Here is a 19726-nt window from a genome sequence, read left to right on the forward strand (position 1 = left end):
AAACGATGCGGAAGTAAACTTTCTACCCTGTATCGATAATGGATACCGGGGAAGTGGTGAGAACCACCAATATGGCGGATTGTTAAATTTAAACACTTATATGCTATCAAACACTAGGAAAAAAGAACAACACAGGAAAAAAAATATTACAGGCGGAAAGCCCGTAAAAAAATACACCTGGTGGCGCTAAAAGGTTTGTAAGAATTTTGACCGGAACTGATATAGAGAATATTAATTGCGGAGCAAAATTGTAACACGTTCTAACCGCGGAGGCTAGAACTGAACTGGAATATAATGTCTACTATTAATCAGGTACACCACATTGATAATTTTGAAACTGAAGCCTTGAGTTGGTTTGATTTTTGGAAAACGCGAGAATATCAAAGCAGCCACGATTTCATCGACTTGTTACCTTTTACAAAGATTTATCAGAGTGTCAGGTATGCCTTACCAGTTTTGCTAACATTACCAGCAACAACATGTACGGTGGAGCGATCGTTCAGCACATTACGTCGTGTAAAAACATGGCTTACATCTACAATTTCAGATGAACGTCTGTCTGGATTGTGCATGTTAAGCGTACACAGAGACAAAGGGAACTGCAACAAAAAAGACTTTGTGGATATGTTTGGTAGCGATAACAGACGACTCCAGTTCTTGTTTAACCTTTCCCTTACTGTGCTAAAAAAATCCACGCGTTCCAGTGCTGTGTAGTAAATACACCTCTCAAAATAAGCGATTTAATATTGGAAAAATATGAATATTCATAGGTTATGTTTATTATATTTTATATGAAAAGTGATAATAATTGTAATTTCATTGCTGAAAACATGAAAAAACCATCGGCAGATGCTAAAAAAAGGTGCGAGGGGCCCACATCTAACGAGGGTCCGCTTCCGACTAGCTGGAGGCTGGCGGCTGGCACACACACACAGCTGTGCGGTCGTAGGTGTCTATGGTCTAAATCAAAATACAACTGCGGACATGTGGATTTCTCATGTTACCGCGTAGCGAACTAAAGCGGGTCATCAATAGCGTGTCATTTCCTCGCACACTCTTCACGTAGCAGTATCACACGGTTGATTGTATTGGTGTATTTGTTTCCGATTTTTAACAAAAATCTCTGATTTTTAATTGAATTTGAAAACTATGTAAAATATTATTTTTTAATTCAGTGCATAAATGTATAACGGAGGAATACCTAAAATCTGAACCTAGAATTGATTATATTTATAGAGTTATTAAAGTTATTAGAAGCAATGTGTAGTAAATACACACCACAGATAAGGAAAGATTAAAGAATAAATTTTATTTTGTAAAATTTTTTGTTATATACATATATTGTGTTAATAAAATAATTGTTGCTACAGCATGCCCTTCATTACTACAGTGTCCTGTCCGTTCGTTCACCATACAAATACGTTACAGTAAATTAAAACATATATAAAAATATTTTGCCCCCCCCTAGAAAATTTTGTGAGGGCGCCCCCATGAGTAAGTCCGTACATGCATACAGTGTGTCAACTCTGGCTATGATACCTAGAAACAGATAGGCAGATCAGGCTGAGTGGAACAAACCACGTTGTGAGGAGCGAGGAAGTGAAACGGGCATCACCCTTTCAATGAATACGATATCTCCAATACGCTGTAGTCAGCTGGGGAGTTGCATACAAAACAAATCTACTCCCTGTTGAAATTGTACAACGCCTGATAATAAAAATAATATTGTAAAAACTAAGAGATTATCCAACACATTTAATGTAAAATTTTTTTAAATAATAAAAGAAAAACAAAATCACAGCTTTTTAACTGAAAATCGTACTCGTCAAAAACATATATTTTCAACACAAATAAGTAATATCATTACATATATCTAGGGAAAAAAATACTTCAACAGCCTACCTGAAAACATCAGATCAACTGAAAACGATAAACACCTACTAAAAGCGATTAAAGAGAAGTTCAGTGTATAAATACAACAATGATGAAACTATCTTCTTATGTAATTAATTATAAATTTTAATTCTGGTTGATGAGTTTGTGTATTTAGCAGAGATGTGCAAAATGGGTACCCAAAACCATTTGAAATGCAAAATGGAAATGGGTCAAAACTTTTCCATTTGAAAATGCAAAATGCAAAATGGGTTTTAGAAAAGCATTTCAAATGCAAAATGCAAAATACCTATTTTCAAAATGCATTGAAAATGCAAAATGGTTTCTCAGGTCAAACAATTAAAATAATTATAGAATTTTTAAACAATTTTGTCATTTAATAATGGACATCAATGTAGAACAAACATATTACATGATAGTAAATCCAAAAACATCACGACTACAGATTATGAAACCACAAAAAATTTGCGAGGGACTAATATTGCCAACGTAAAAACATAGAAACTGCTATCTAACATTTAATATTACAGCGTCATGGCCCCATGTTCAGTACCTATTTGAATCAGTATTTTTTGTAATGGTATCACTTACAAAACATACTGATTCAAATTGCCAGGGCTCCTACCAGGGAGCAACTTGACAAAAGTAAATTATCTCTCATAGCGAGGATATTTGCGGCTTATGAAAAAAAGATGAGTGGAGATAGTAGGAAGAATGTTGCAAAAAAGCATTTAAAATGGAAAATGCATTGACAAAAGCATTTAAAATGCAAAATGGTTTTTAGAAAAGCATTTAAAACGCAAAATGGAAAATACTCATTTTGCATTTCCATTTGAAATGGATTTATTTGAAATAAAGCACATCTCTGGTATTTGGGAAGTATGTTCTAGAGAGATGGGAAGGCTGACAGAGACATTTATAGAAGGGTAAATGCAGGTAACTCCACGCAGTTGGCCCTAACAAAAAATTGTCCAAAGAAGCGAAATTAGCAGTCCACAATGGAGTGCTGGTACCTACCCTGATATATGGAAGTGAGGCATGGAACTGGCAAAGAAAGGATGAAAGTAGATTGAAATGAGATCCCTGAGGCGTATGTGTGGTAAAACCATGTATGATCGTGTGAGAAATGTGGAGATCCGCAAAGAGTGCAAGGCTGATGTAAGCGTAATGAGTAAGATTAAGAAAGGGACGCTTAGATGGTTTGGGCATGTAGAGCGAATGAGCGAAGATAGGAGTGTAAGGAGAATATACGAATGCCTTCCATACAATTTGTATGGAAGGCATTCGGATCATCTTCTTTATTGCTAAAATGGCTTGAAATAACTTTAGTAAAAACATTTTCAAACAGGAACATATTTATTAGAATAAATAAAAACACATTTATTTAGCTAATCTAATTTTTATTAAAAAATGTTCTTATGTTCTTATTTACAAAAAAATTATTACAAACAATATCTATTATTATATCTTTTAAACAAATTATAATTTTGCTGCCTCAAATATAAGGGAGAGCTGTTTCGCCATGTTTCTCACATAGAATTTTTTTTTTTTAGTTTTATCTTTGATGTTACAAAGCAATTTTAAAAGGAAAAATTTATTTACAATGAAAAAATGAAATATTTTATAAAATGATAAAAAAAATGGTAACTTACTTAATAAAAATTGTTCTTAACTTAACTTTAACCAAATGCAACTGTAATACCTATTCAAATAATTGATTTTGTTGTTGATATTAGTTTTACGTCTACCACTGTGGGTCTGAAAAATTCTTGAAATATGTCGAAAAGAGATGTCAGGAAGATGTCTAAATCTAATCTTGGAAGATGTTGACAATGAGCCTGAAAGGTGCCCAAAAGATGTCAATAAGGAGCCTAAGAGGCGCCTGAAAGATAATCTAAAAGGAGCCTGAGAGGTACCCGGAAGATGTCCAAAAGGAGCCTGAGAGGTGTCAGGAAGATGTCTAAATCTAATCCTGGAAGATGTTGACAATGAGCCTGAAAGGTGCCCAGAAGATGTCAATAAGGAGCCTAAGAGGTGCCTGAAAGATAATCTAAAAGGAGCCTGAGAGGTACCCGGAAGATGTCCAAAAGGAGCCTGAGAGGTGTCAGGAAGATAATCTAAATCTAATCCTGGAAGATGTTGACAATGAGCCTGAAAGGTGCCCAGAAGATGTCAATAAGGAGCCTAAGAGGTGCCTGAAAGATAATCTAAAAGGAGCCTTAGAGGTACCCGGAAGATGTCCAAAAGGAGCCTGAGAGGTGTCAGGAAGATAATCTAAATCTAATCCTGGAAGATGTTGACAATGAGCCTGAAAGGTGCCCAGAAGATGTCAATAAGGAGCCTAAGAGGTGCCTGAAAGATAATCTAAAAGGAGCCTGAGAGGTACCCGGAAGATGTCCAAAAGGAGCCTGAGAGGTGTCAGGAAGATAATCTAAATCTAATCCTGGAAGATGTTGACAATGAGCCTGAAAGGTGCCCAGAAGATGTCAATAAGGAGCCTAAGAGGTGCCTGAAAGATAATCTAAAAGGAGCCTGAGAGGTACCCGGAAGATGTCCAAAAGGAGCCTGAGAGGTGTCAGGAAGATAATCTAAATCTAATCCTGGAAGATGTTGACAATGAGCCTGAAAGGTGCCCAGAAGATGTCAATAAGGAGCCTAAGAGGTGCCTGAAAGATAATCTAAAAGGAGCCTGAGAGGTACCCGGAAGATGTCCAAAAGGAGCCTGAGAGGTGTCAGGAAGATAATCTAAATCTAATCCTGGAAGATGTTGACAATGAGCCTGAAAGGTGCCCAGAAGATGTCAATAAGGAGCCTAAGAGGTGCCTGAAAGATAATCTAAAAGGAGCCTGAGAGGTACCCGGAAGATGTCCAAAAGGAGCCTGAGAGGTGCCTGAAAGATAATCTAAAAAGAGCCGGAGAGGTGCATGAAAGGCACGCTTACACCATTTTGAGGTTATGTTTGATTAACACGCATTATTCACAATCACATATTAAGTTGGAAGTGGCAGTTTTCATCTTGTCGATTGTTTATGTTTCGCCTAGCGAGTGCTGTTGCGTTTAGCGGGTTGGTGAACATGAATGTAATGTGCGACTAGTTCTAGTAGGTCATGAGCTTGACTGCGAGCGCCATGAGGAGCGTGGTGAGCGCTGGCACGGACACGAGCACGCCGGCCCCGGAGCGCACGCCGGAGCACTGATCGTTGTGCTTGTTCAGTTCCAAGTAGTTCCTCACGTAGTCGTTGTTGGAGTTCTTAGTGGCCACGCTGATTGTAGAATCCTGAACAAACAGACAACAGAATGCTTAGGAAATTCATTATCAATTCATGATCTTAGATATTAATATAAGTGCAGTAAGACAATGCATAATTCAAAAGAAATATATACCAGTGTAACAATAGTTGAACTAATTTATACTAGGCTTGTATAAGACTTGGCATAAGTCCAAGTAGGAGGTGTCTATGATAATAGTCAGTAGTGAGTTTATTGTTACCCACTAAATTAATTGTACTTGGAATTGTTGAGTAGGCAACGCAACTTGCCATTAACAATTCAGGGCTGTCAGCTATTCAATGATATTTATGGATAAGAAATAATACATTAACACTAAACAAAAGATGTGACCTACCTTGAAGAGCAGGTCCTTAGTGTTGTTGAATGGTGAGAATACTTTCAGGTTGATGAGGTTGACAGTGTTGGCGGTATATCCAAACCATGTATCCAGTTCTTGCACCAACAGCTGCAGACTCAAGGAGTTCTCGTAACTCCTGTAAACAACATTACAGTGTTTTATGTTTTATTCATTAAGCACTTGTATTGTACTTAACTCAGAGACACACATCGTGGACACATTTTATTTAAAAAACACTTTGTATTGTAATTATGTAACAACATCAATATTTCGTTTTTATATAATTTCCTCATAAATTTTAATATTTTTTATTATTTTTATTGTTGTACAAAAGGAATTCTGTAATTGGTTTTATTTTGTGTTTTATTTAATATAGGTATATAAAAACACACGCGTATTCGAATGCAACGTTGTGTCAAAATTTCAAAGCAATCGGTGAAGAACTTTGAGAAATACAAGATTTTGAAGTTGATTTTCATGATCTGCGAAGGTTCTATTCAAGTTCTGTTATCATTTCGGTTTTGTGAAACAACTGGACAATAATAATATAAGAACAGAACTTGAAAGAACCTTCACATATCGTGAAAATCTCCTACTACACAGTAAGCGGAAAATGTTGAAACAGAATTATCAGAAAAAGATACAGTTGCATCTAGGACTTGAACCCAGGACACTTGCCTTACCGGGGTACCACTCTACCAACTGAGCTAATGGGACCCTATCTCCTTCGGTCATATTTAACTGTATCATACTTCAACTCAGTGGCGGTTCTTCACTTAGGTCAATTGGTGTTTATATGACAATAATAATAAATTATGTGCATCAAAATTATTGGTATTATTATTATTAATTTATTTGAAATGTACTGTGAAACGAAACGATAGGCGGTGATTGACGAGCGGTGACATCTGTTGTCTCTAACAGAAGCTTTCATTCACAAGTCCACACGATTGGCTGGGTCAATTTAAAGAATGTCCACTTTGGCATCTTCTGTCCCTATGCGCTCCATAGAATAAATGATATAGCACTTTGTATTTCGTCGAAGTAAAATTAGGTATCAAAGAAAGCTTAGGGTCGCTTAGGTCATGACCGTGAGAAAGACAGTACGATGAATATTATATGTTTTAAAGAGATGGTGACATAAACTTATGTCGGTTTTTTTTAAATTTTAACATTGGTTGTTTTTATACCTGACTGGACCTTGACCCAGAGGCGGTTCCTTGGTACGTGCATTTGTGCATTGCACTGCTTGTCTTCAGTCTCCACATAACAAATTACAACGACATCTGTGCCCCAGTGATCGATGTAAGAAATTCGTAATTCCCGTCAGGTCATTATTTGAGCTATCTTCTAGTAAAAAAATCCCGCGCAAGAGCAAGCGGTCGTGCATACCCCGATATGCACAGAACCAACTTTTACCATACTACTAAAACAGCATCAGGCGGTATCGAGACAACCCGAAGTAGCCGAAACGGTGACATGAGCGAGACAGATTACACTCTTAATGTCAAATTACGTGTTAGAGCAGTGCAGATACATAACCCATTCCGTGCATTATCGAAACGCTTTGACGGTGAGTGAACTTTGCATCACTTTGATCATGTGTAATCCAATGCGTCTGGAATGGATTCGCTTAGAAATACTAATGTTCAATGTTAACGCAACAACATTAACACATTGGAACTCGTTCGCGGTGAAATCAAACGGTTTCGCTATATTTTCAACGATGAATTGAGTGTCCTTTACTTTCGAGATAATTTTGTATTTTTGTATTATATTCAGTTATTTTACAAATATAACTTAGTAGATAGAATGAATTGCAGTAGGTGTTCCCATTCATTAATTTGCTCCACCTAAATTACAGACTAGGTACATTTTAAAAGTGAAATGCACTGCTGGTAATTACAGTCACGGGCCGCGTCTGCCTTGACCTACCATGACTTCAAATAAGAACCACCAACATTATCTTCGTTTTCTTACCGCATAGTTGGTGTAAAGGCGCCCCGGCCCTAGTTCTAGATGCGACCGTATCTTCAATTCAATTTTAACCACATAACTAAATGCATTATTTTCTATTTGGGTTAAATGAGTAAATTAGTTACAAAAAAGTCAATTTTGGCCAAAATGTCAGATGCAATCTTGTTGTTTCAACGACAATAAAGATTAAGGACGGGTTGTTTCGGAGAATTTGATAAATTAATCAAATTTCAACATTCATTTTCTAGTTCTGTGAAAGTTTTTTTCAAGTTTTGTTTTTAATTCAGTTTTGCCAAGCAACTAGCCTATAATTATATAATAACAGAACTTGAATTGGACTTTCACAGAACCCAAAAATGAAGGTTGATATTTGATGAATTGTTCAAATTCTCCGAAACAACCCGTCCTTAGGATGAGTTGTTTTCACAAAATTTGAACAATTCTTCAAGTTTCTAAGTTAATATTCAAGTTCTGTGAAAGATTTATTCATGCTCTGTTATTGTTTTTTTAGTACTGTTACACAACCGGCCCATGTTGAAATAATAACAGAGCTTGAATTGTTATTTTGAAATTTGATGAATTGTTTAAATTCTGTGAGAGGTTCGATGGACCAACCTTCTGGCAACGATCTCGCTGTCAATGGTGACCGACAGCGCGCAGTTCTCGTCTACATTGAATCCCGTGTTGGCGGCCAGCGATCCGTTGCGGCACAACACGCGGTAGTTGGCGGGGTCTAGCTTCAGGTGTTTTGCTCTCTCTGCGGGGTAATTAGAACACGATATAGGTGCATGCTATTGTTAGGAAGGTTTGTGATTTATTGTTTGAGAGATTAGAGATTCCGCAGTTCTGAGCGGTTCTTGGAATATTGGAATGTTGCCTTGAAGGCATTTACATATATACATTGTTAAAGGTAAGTTGAGTATGAACTGTATAAGCAGGTACGATACAAGTTGTCTTAGAGAGTTCAATTTCAAATCATATTAAGTCTACCAATTCCTTAGTTAAATTTAAAAAGTTATTTGTATTGACAGTCTTAATATTTTTTCATCCTTGTCCTTTCTTAAATAATAAGATTTTATATAGGTAAGTCCCATTTGCTAAAAACTGAATGTCACCCTATCTGTCTTTTTTTTCTACTTTGCTTCTTCTTTTGAATAATGATTAATGATTAGTTATGGTTCAAATATTGTTACAATATACTGTCAAATTATCCATCTGGTAACACATCTAATACTTATTTTTTCTTTAATTTTGAAATATTTTGTGTTTGTATGTAGAATTACTTTATGTTTGTGATTACTCTTATGTCTGCTTCACTCAAATGTAAATTGTTAACCTCGATACAGGCTTGGTCCTAGTGAGGTTGATTTTTAAGGCGATGCGTAGTAATGCAAAATCATTTGTTTTTGGTTTGAAAATTTGGTCGCCTAGAAATGTTTCAGATGCTTTAATTAAATACTGCGAGTAGAATACATCTTGGCCTTTGAAATTATCGAGTATTTTTTAGATAAGTCTTTTTATAAGCCCAGAAAAAAATAATGTATAAGGCATATGAAAACTGCTGTAAAGTCCAAAATCTCCTACTTACGAACCCATTTTCGGTTGTAATTTTATTGTATAATGTGGAAAATTAAGTTATTTATAAAATGATCGGAATTTTTTTTAATATTTATGCCTGAATATCCACAAAATAAAATAAAAGGCACTTTTTGGCCATGTTTTTTTCTTGCACAAATCGAAACAGGCGGATGGTGTTAAGCGGGAATTGAAACTTTATCGCCATCTACGTAACAGGTGTTATTGATAACGGCTCGATTTAAAATATTACACGACGTAGTGCATCGCCTTAAATGAAAAAAAAAAAGTGTTATATTTGTAGTGAGATGCAATAAATAAATGGTACAAAGGAGTTCAATAATTGTACATAATAACGAGATTACCAAATAAGTACTGAAGAGGTGGCTTTTTTCTAAATTTATCTAGTACGGGTACGCGCTTCTTTATTTATTTGTCTTTTAAATAATGGATTTACAGGCCATTAAATAATTAAATTTTGCTTGATTTTGTAGGTAATTTTGGCATTTTTTTGTGATTTAATTGTAACTATTAAAAAAAATCTTACTTATCTACTGTATAATGAAAAATATAATATTAAAAATGATTAAAAATTTAATTCTTAAGAAAGACAAACATTCCTGGGCTACGAATAACCTGACAATATTTGAAAATCTCTACCTACCACCGCAGAAGCGGAAAATGTTGTTTGTGTTGTGATGGAGGACTTAGCCAGCCGAGGAATTGAATACACTACGCCCGAATGGGACCCAAACGCGATGCCAACTTAGCCAGTGACCAACAAAGTAGAACATATCCGTACCAGATATTTTCTATAACTTTTGATTAAGAAAATAATTATTCAGTTTGCTTAAGGCGATGCACTACGTCGAGTGATATTTTAAATCGAGCCGTTATCAAGAACACCCCTTATGTAGATGGCGATAAGGTTTAAATTCTTGATTAACACCATCCGCCTGTTTTGATTTATGCAAGAAAAAAAAGGTGCAAAAGGTGCCTTTTATTTTATTTTGTGGATATTCAGGCATAAATATTTATTTTTTTTCCGATCATTTTATAAATAACTTAATTTGCCACATTATACAATAAAATCATAACCGAAAATGGGTTCGTAAGTAGGAGATTTTGAACTTTAAAGCAGTTTTCATACGCCTTATACAATATTTTTTCTGGGCTTATAAAAAGGCTTATCTAAAAAATACTGGACTATTTCAAAGGTCAAGATGTATTCTACTCGCAGTATTTAATTAAAGCATCTGAAACATTTCTAGGCGACCAAATTTTCAAACCAAAAACACATGATTTTGCATTACTACGTAGTGCACCGCCTTAAAAATTTTTTAGAAAAGGGACGCGCAGTCGTCACTCTTAAAGTACTAGTAAAGTGTAGTAATTTTGTTGATATTTATAAAAATAAATATGAAAAGTATGTTTGTATTAGCAAACGTTTACTACAGATATGCCACGGAGCATATAGTAGTATAGTGTAGATATGTCTGAGTGTTGTAAGTTTACCTGTGAGATATTGCCCCTCGAGGAAGGCCACGTTAGAGTGTTCCTCTGACAGGCATTTGAGAGCCCCCATGGTGCCGTAGTAGGGATTAGTGTTGTCTGCCGGACATTCTGCAATTTAACAAACAAACAGTCAATCACTCACTTCGTCACAATGATGACTTGATTTATGAATTATTAATTAAATTAGATCCAGTGGCGGTTCATCGGAGGGGGACGATGCAGTCGTTCCGTACCAAATATTCCGAAACTTCATTAAAATGTATGATTACCAGGTACATCGCCTTACTGGGGAAGTGGTATTTATTGGCGTTGTCAACAAATACATTTTATTTATTTATTATTACCCGCCCTAATGGGCTTTTACACACTACAAAGTTTAATAGTAGAGTATCACAGTTATTATAAATTCCACCAAATTTAAACAATAAAGGAAACATAATACAATGAAAAAATATTAAATGTTACAACAAAAACAAGAAGTCTCACATAAATAGATATTCAAAATAAAAATATAAATATTACGGAAATTATAGATGTCTATTTGTGTCTCGATATATAAAAGAATTGAAATAAACAATATTTATATTGATTATTTTTAAGATGAAATATATCTCTCAGATCAGAGTATTTATTTCCGAGAGTGTGAAGTCTTGGAATTGGGGAATTTTGATAAGACAGTGTCCTGGTGTTGTAAAAATAAAAGGGTAGTAAATTTCGGCAAGATCTTTTGGGTATGTGGATGCTGATTAATTGGAGTAACTCAGGACTGTCAATTATGTAATGAAGTATTTTATGCAGTACTATTAAATCTGGGTATTATTCTTCTTTCTGAAAGTTTTAATAGGGACAATTTATCTAGTAAGTAGTTATAATCAATGTTTTCTACAGGAATATGCAATTTATAGTTTATATACTTCAGGAACTGATTGAATATCGATATTATGAAGTGATTGAATATCGTGATATTAATATTCAAATTTGCATTGCATGCGTAGGACAAGTTGGTAACGTACACGTTATGCATTCATAATTAATTCCAACAATATATTTTTTTATGGCGATCCCTACGAATCTAAATTATTTATATTTAAGATTAATAAAAATAGGACCTTACCATTAAAATATTTTATGCAAAATGGTTTGAAAATTTATAAGTAAGCATCAGATTTTATTTTTCTAGACGATGAATTAGTAACATAGACATATGAATATTAGTAGACCTGCCCTAAGTGATTAAAAGCGTATTATCCCCACTCCCCATACCGGTTCCATTGGAGCCGGCTGTGCTCGCGTATGGCCTCAAGTGAAATTTGAAAACGTGACGTCATCATTCTTGTGCAAACTATGGTCGAGGCATCATCGGTTTATTTTACGAAATAACACGGCAAAATGTTGACTTGTACTATGAAAACTTGTAAAAATAGATTTGAAAAAGAGAATAAACCCAATTGTCGTATTACATTCCATATATAAGCATTATTTTACTTTATTTTAAGCATATTCACATCGTATAATATAAATCAGTTGTTACTATCACATCGAGAAACGTCTGGACGCGAAACACAAAGCTGGTTGGTTGCTGGGAAGTAAATTATGAACATTTATAAAAGTGTCTTAACTAAATACTCGACTCGACTCGAAATATTCGACTCTGAAAATAGAACCGAATTTTTTTGCCGAATTTGGACTTCGCAAATTTGTTCATAACGTGGCGAGTAATTTGCGCTCCCATGTAAAAATGTCTATTCATTCAAAAGCAGATTTTACTTTTAAGAAGTAAATGGTGATATTATAATGCGAGATGCCTATTTACTGTCAGATTGATTTATTGACGAATCACAGTCAGCCTTTCTCCCTTCGTTCTTCAACAGTTGGTTTTACCCCTCGCCATTATCTTCTCGTCTATTAATTCCTATGTCTGTGATTAGTAACTTCCCGAGGGATCCTTCTAGAAACATCTGAGATTTTAGTAATACGTTCATCAAAAAGAATTAAAATAAACGGAAAGATCAATTTTCTAAGTCTGCTAGGGAAAATTCGACTGTAGGTCCGTCCATTACGCTGGGTCGTGTGCTGAATATTGTTTGTACAAAACTTTATCACTTACGTTGTTAAGATTCCCACTTTATTTTAGAGATTTGTCAGGGTATTGTCTCGTCTTAATACGGTCCTGTTACCTTGCATCTGATCAGGCGTGGCGGGAAGAGTCTGCGGCGGCACCACTCCCTGCTCGTTGCCGGTGGGGTTGCGGGGCTGCCAGCCGCGGCAGGCGGAGCACAGGACGGCCGGGTCCACCGCCTTGCTGGGGAAGTGCGCGGGGTCTCGGGCGCCGGGCGCGCAGGCCCCGCTGAAGAAGCTGGCTACCACGCTGGCGTAGTCGCACTCCGAAGTAGAGATCACCTTGCGCTCGCGGGCGGCGCGGATGAACGCCAACCAGGCTAGAAACAAGTATTTATTGTCATTTTGAACAATAAGTTATATTTTGCCTTTGTTAAAAGTCAACTCGAGTACCCACAATTCTCGCGCCTGGAACACACATTACAATATTCGGTATTATTTATTTTCCTAACCGCCACTCTTTCAGGCAGAGATTATGGAAAATACACTTGTTTCAACAATTTCTATAAGAAACAACTATTTATTTGCACAAAATAGGTTATTAGTAGAGATGGCAAAATTTAGAATTAATTTTCAGATTTTTTAGCATTAACAATTGGAAATTTAGCGTTTTATAGCATTTTGAGGCATAATTTAGCGTTTTGTAGCAAAATAGAAAAAAAAAAATTTTTTTAATGTTTTTAGCGCATATTTTAAGTATTTTTGGTAAAATATATGTTTAACCTTCATTTTGCAAGTATTTCCATGTGAAAGATTATGAATAATTAATTTTAATATTAAATTAATAAGGAAGGAAACTCTAAGTACGGGTCGAACACAAACACAACAAATGCAGATTGCGATTAACATCAATAGGCGTAATTTATTTCGCACAAATTGTGTAATGTCAAAAAGCAATTTTAGCCTACAGTGCAAAAATATTAAATATTTACACATAAAATAGTAACAAAATTATAAAAAATCGTAGGAAAGGCTTCCAAAAATGAAATAAAGTAGGAATAATACTTTTCCCTGCACATTCACATGAAACTACCTTCCTTATGCATTTTTCTCAATTCTTCTTTAGTTGTACTGGACTAAATATTACTGTATCAGCTTCTCCAATTTGTATGGTTCTTTGACTTCTGAAATACGCTATATTCTCGGAAAGTGTTTAAATTCAGCGTACAGTATAAATTAAAAATATTAAATATTTACACATAAAATAGTAGCAAAATTGTAAAAAGAGGTAGGACAGGCTTCCAACAATGAAATAAAGTAGGCATATTTGAAATACAGGTAAATACAAAAAACAATGGAAATGGCACTTTACTGATTGAATGATAGCATTGCGCACGTTTCAACAGTGGGCTCCTTCATTCTCGTACGCCTGTCAGTCAATACCCGGTATTTTCGGGAAATTCGCGCCTATTTCGCTAAATAGAATAATTTAGCTGAAATACGGCCAAAATCACGTTTTTCGCGTTAATTCGCGAAATAGAAATCACTGGAAACACTTTCAAATGCCTTGAAACGCAAAGAAAACTTATAAATGCCCTATTTTCGAACCATAAATATTTTTTCGCGTTTTTAGTTAAAACGAAATTTTGCCATCTCTAGTTATTAGTTCTGGTTGATTAGTAAGTACTACTGAAGACCTCACTGGGATCGATCACATGCTCTCTTGGAGGGCTACGCATTTCGAATTGTTTCTTTTATGGCATTGGATGTAAAAAATATAATGTGAATGAAGTGTTTGCACTTACCGATGCCTCCATACTCGGGGAAACAGGCGCTCTTTCCTTTAAGGTTCTCCCAGCGGAGAATGCCTGATGATTCCTTCACCACGGCCAACACGCGAGATGCGTATTTGCTCTGCGTCTGTCCGTAAAGCACGGGGTCCAGCTCATAGCTCCTGCACAAGCCAAACAACCAATCAATCACTCCATCATGCGTCAACTAGCGCCTCCTAGCGGCATGGGCATGAGTAGTGCGCCTTGGAAGTCTTTCATACAATTTTACATGAAACGTATTTTTTATTTTACGTTTAAATTATAGAAAATTAAAAAAATAGGCAACATACATAAGAAATTATATGCTTTTCAAACAAATGTTAAAGCGGAAAATTCCCACTATGATTAGTGTTACAAACCTGTCAATGTTTTTTGGCATTTTGAAAAATGACAACTAACTAACTAACTAACTAACCATCACGCCGTTTCCCCGCAGGTGTAGGCAGAGAGGACGGACGGCCAAACAACTCGGTCTTGGCACACACTCCTTGCTCATTCACATTCATACATCGTCTCATACATACTCTTCTATTGTTCTGACTCTTGACACAGCCCGACACAAGTATCTGATTCACTTGATCGTGCCATGTCTTCCTCGGGCGTCCCCGACTTCTGCTACCATTCACATTTGCATTGTATATTCTCCTTACATTCCTTTCTTCGCTCATTCGCTCTACATGCCCAAACCATCTAATCTTACTCATTACGCTTACATACTCTGTACGGATCTCCACATTCCTCACACGATCAAACATGGTTTCACCACACATACGCCTCAGGGATCTCACTTCTACAGCATTCAGTCTACTTTCATCTTTCCATGCCTCATTTCCATTCCTAATTCATTTTAAAAATCAATATTGATCAAAATATAAATTAGGAAGTGCAAAACACAGCCACCAAGAACTAAATAAATTCAATTTGCTGCCATTGAAAGTAATGTCAAAGTCAACAAGCTATACTAGCCAATATCGCCACTATGTCACTGTAGTTAGACGTATTATTAGTATTGTAGAGTATTTGATGCTCTCGAGTTATGTTATGTTAGGTTAGGTCACTCACCGTCTGGCCAGGTAGCCGAGGTTGGTGTCGATGCTGAGGAAGTCTGAGCGTTTGTCTTGCACTTGCTTGAGGCAGTCCACGTGGCTGGTGCCCTGCACGCACGAGATGTCCGGACTGAGTCCAACGGTCAGCGCGGAGTTCCGCACCCAGCTGCACTTGTTCAACTCCTGTTCGTTAACAGTGCACCACTTGACGGCCTTGCGGCACGCCGTGGGGTCCACCTTGGGTAGCGGGCGACCTGCGACGAAACAACTTATTATTGTTTTTTAAGGCACATGTTGTTCCATCTCCCTTTGTGAGATAAATGATTTAAACTGTGTTGAGAATTTCAAGGATGATGCTGTGTTTTTACTTATGACGTTATGACTGTATTTTACTAAAATTAACTGGTTCTCATTACGTAGGTAATTACAACTAACTGTATGTCAAGGAATAGAAATTAATAAAAAAAAAGTAAAAATAAAAGTGAAGTAATTTTTTTTACAATGATACTACTATTTTACAATGATAATACTATTTTACAATGACACAACTATTTTACAATGATACTCCTATTTTATAATGATACAATTATTTTACAATGATACTAATATTTTACAATGATACAACTATTTTACAATGATACTACTATTTTACAATGATACAACTATTTTAAATTGTCTTTTAAACATAATAACGTATGGTTTGACTGAGGATTGAGCTTTCCTACCCATGAAATGTAGGACCGACATTTATTTTGTATATTACTGCTGTAAAGTCATCCGATTTGAGAGAAATGCGTATTCTTGTAAGTGATTGCCACCAAAAGTTGATAGAATGTGTTTAAAATGTACAAGCTATTAGCTAAGTGCACAACCATTTATTTTACAAGGCACTGCCTAGCACCTAGCGGTCAGTAGTAAAACTTGGGCCTATTGATAAAACAGGTGTTTTAATTACCATTGGCTTCTACGACTGTATTTGTTTGGATAATTAGATTGTCAATGTGTGTTATTTTGACTAGGTTATAAAAAGCCTCGCCGAGTGTATTTTTTCACTTCTTCTCTCTAAAAACAGTAGCAGGCAGTCAATATGGTTGATTGACTACTTGTAAAAGTGTTTTGTCCGGGTCGGGAATAATTTTATCTCGTAACATTAAATAAAGTAAAAATGCAGTTTGTGCAGTAAAAACGAAAACCATGCGTCTGTTATTTTGAAGACTCCATCAAGCCCCAAACTAATCTCGACATGGTCCTAACGAGCGGATGGATATAATCAGAGGATTTACCAGGAAAAATGAACCAGCACCAAACAAAAGGCTTTTGATGGAAAAAATTGATGCCAATTCCAGAAGAAATTCAGATGAGTACCTTTGTGCCTTCCTATCTTTTTAATCATTTCCAAGTTCAAACAAGCTATGTTTTACTGTGTATTTTGCTAATATAATAATTTGAAAAGAAAAAAACGGCTACCCACAGCATAGATGCAAGTCATTGTATTATTATTGTTGGTTTTTTTTAAGGTTAGGTAGCTCAAATATATCATTTGTAAGAATTTGTCAAGGTACGGCTGGATTTGGTTATTTCATTATTTGTGTTTTCAGCTATAATACGATTGCGCAGAAAATATTTTAAAGGGAACATTTGTTTTTTGGTTTTTACGCAATTAAAATGGATAATATGAAATCGCTAATCGCCAAACGAGGGGTTTTAAAAGGAAAACTAACGAGGTTCGGGGATTCAATAAATAGTTTATCGTTAAACGAGATCCAAATTAGGTACGAGAAAATTGAAAGCATATTAAACCAGTTTGAATTAATTCAAGATCAAATAGAATCTCTACCAGATTCTGACGACATCGAGAATAATTCCCAAAGGGAAAGTTTTGAGAACCAATATTATTCGATTTTAGCGAAAGCAAAAGAAATGTTACAATCCGTTGAGCAAAACAAGGTAGCAATAAAACTTCCTAACCTCCAATTAAGGGAATTCAATGGTGATCAAAAAACATGGGTAAACTTCTTAGAGACATTCAAGACACTGGTGCATAATAATCAAACGTTAAATAATGTGCAAAAATTCTATTATCTGCAATCCTGCCTAAAGGGGAATGCAGCGAAAGTGATCGCCAATTTCGAAGTATCAGATTTAAATTACGTGTCAGCCTGGGAATTGTTGCAACAAAGATTTGCAAATTTACGAACTACCGTTCATAAACATATACAAGCTTTGTTTCAACTTAAAGAAATGAAACAAGAGGATCCGGTAGCCATGCGCTATTTAATTGATGAGACTAATGTGAACCTAAAGGCTCTGCAAAATTTAGGCTTAAAAATTGATCAATGGGATGCATTAATTATTTATATAGTTTCTAATAAATTAGACGCAATATCGCGAAAGCATTGGGAACAAACAACATTAGAAGAAGAATTACCAACGTTAGGAGAATTTCTCAAGTGTTTAACGTCAAGGGCGCAAGTTTTAGAATTAATGTTACATACAGAATCGAAAAAAAATGTTACCTACCCGAAAACAAATGGCGGCAACAATAACATTCCTAGAAAGGAATCAGTTTTCTTAGCAGCCGCCCACAATAATTGTATATGTTGTCACGATAAAGGACATAAAATTTATTATTGTAAAAAGTTTTTAAAGTTAACTTCAGGAGAGAGAAGCCAAATGATAAAGAGGTGTAGGGCCTGCTTCAAATGTTTGAGGTTAGGGCATACGGCCTCATATTGTAAAATTAATATGCAATGCAAGCTATGTGGTAGCGATAGCCACAACACCTTATTGCATAAGGAGAATCATCCGAGTAATGATTCCGATAAAAATGGTGAAGCTCGCCCTGGAGGCGGCGACCATATGGAAACTGAACGAGTTTCAGTGTCCAACCACTCCACCTTGGTGAAGGCGGAAAAAACTGTATTATTGTCGACAGCAATCATAGGAGTGTTGGATCGCAATAATGAAATGCATAAAGCAAGGGTATTAATTGATTCAGGAGCCCAATCAAATTTTATGTGCGAAAAGTTCGCAATAAAATTGAATTTGAAGTGTGAAAACATAAACAAACCCGTGTCGGGTATACATAACAACGTGACCCATATAAAGAAACGGGTTGCAATTAAAATGAAATCTTTAAAAACAAATTATAAACAAGATATCACATGTCTAATATTGCAGGAAATAACTACAAATTTACCGCAAGCAACGGTGGCCAGGAAGGATTTCAAGCTTCCGCCTGGATTGGAATTGGCGGATCCAAACTTCAACATAGCAGCACCCATTGATATACTGTTGGGCGCTGAGAGTTTTTGGGAGATCTTGAAGAATGATCGGCTAAGATTGGATACCGGACCTACGCTCCAAAGGACAGAATTAGGATGGATCATCTCGGGCCCGATCAACGCTCACCATAAAAAAAGGCCAGTACCAGAAATCTGTAGTTTATCAATAAATACATTGTCAAATCAAGTTGAAAAATTTTGGAAAATGGAAGAGGTGTTGCCTCCAAGTTTTTATAACCACGAGGAGAAGGCTTGTGAAGCCGACTTTGTAGCCACGCACACCCGAGAGAGCGATGGTAGATACGTAGTGAGTTTGCCGCGCCGCCAGTGTGTCAACCAACTTGGTGACTCATTAGGCACAGCGGAAAAAAGATTCAAAGGTTTGGAAAGAAAATTTTTAATGAATCCTGAATTGAAATCTCAGTATGCTCAATTTATGAAAGAATATGAGCAATTAAATCACATGGAGCTATGTGAGAAAACAAAGGACCATTCCTATTTTTTGCCGCATCATGCGGTAATAAAGGAAGCGAGATCGAATATTTCGGAATTGTCATCTGGGTCGGGCCAGGGTGAAATTGCTGGGAAAAGCAATAGTGAACAAATGATCACTAACAATTCCAAAATTGAAAAGATCCTAGGGTTGATCTGGGATAATGAATCAGATTGTTTATCATATGAAATTAAAAGACCGTCAAGTAAGACGGAAAGTAAGCGTCAGATATTGTCGTGCATAGCTTCAACTTTTGACCCATTGGGACTCCTAGGCCCCATATTAGTGGTGGCCAAATTAATTATGCAGAAATTATGGCAATCAAAAGCAGCATGGGACGACACACTACCTGATGAAATTTTACTACCCTGGAGGGCCTATCTAGGTGAACTATCACAACTAAATGTATTGAAAATCCCGAGGGG

At 36.1% G+C, this 19726-nt stretch overlaps 1 protein-coding gene across 1 annotated transcript in view; it reads right to left on the reverse strand.

Annotated features, from left to right (window-relative positions):
- Positions 1 to 3285: 3285 nt before the first annotated feature.
- The window catches only part of LOC149414102 (transferrin-like), a 49248-nt gene continuing 32807 nt past the window's right edge, over positions 3286 to 19726 (reverse strand). The window contains exons 9-15 of the mRNA XM_089644248.1: positions 15541 to 15778; positions 14452 to 14600; positions 12766 to 13026; positions 10589 to 10696; positions 8114 to 8255; positions 5519 to 5657; positions 3286 to 5170 (exon numbers count right to left, since the gene is read on the reverse strand). Of these exons, the coding sequence (XP_089500374.1) occupies positions 4991 to 5170; positions 5519 to 5657; positions 8114 to 8255; positions 10589 to 10696; positions 12766 to 13026; positions 14452 to 14600; positions 15541 to 15778 (1217 nt within the window). The 3' untranslated portion in view covers positions 3286 to 4990. The remainder of the gene's footprint in view (positions 5171 to 5518; positions 5658 to 8113; positions 8256 to 10588; positions 10697 to 12765; positions 13027 to 14451; positions 14601 to 15540; positions 15779 to 19726) is intronic.

Source organism: Hesperophylax consimilis, chromosome 20, assembly GCF_061612785.1.
Source record: "Hesperophylax consimilis isolate HC1 chromosome 20, BYU_Hcon_1.0, whole genome shotgun sequence".
NCBI classification, from domain to species: Eukaryota; Metazoa; Arthropoda; class Insecta; order Trichoptera; family Limnephilidae; genus Hesperophylax; species Hesperophylax consimilis.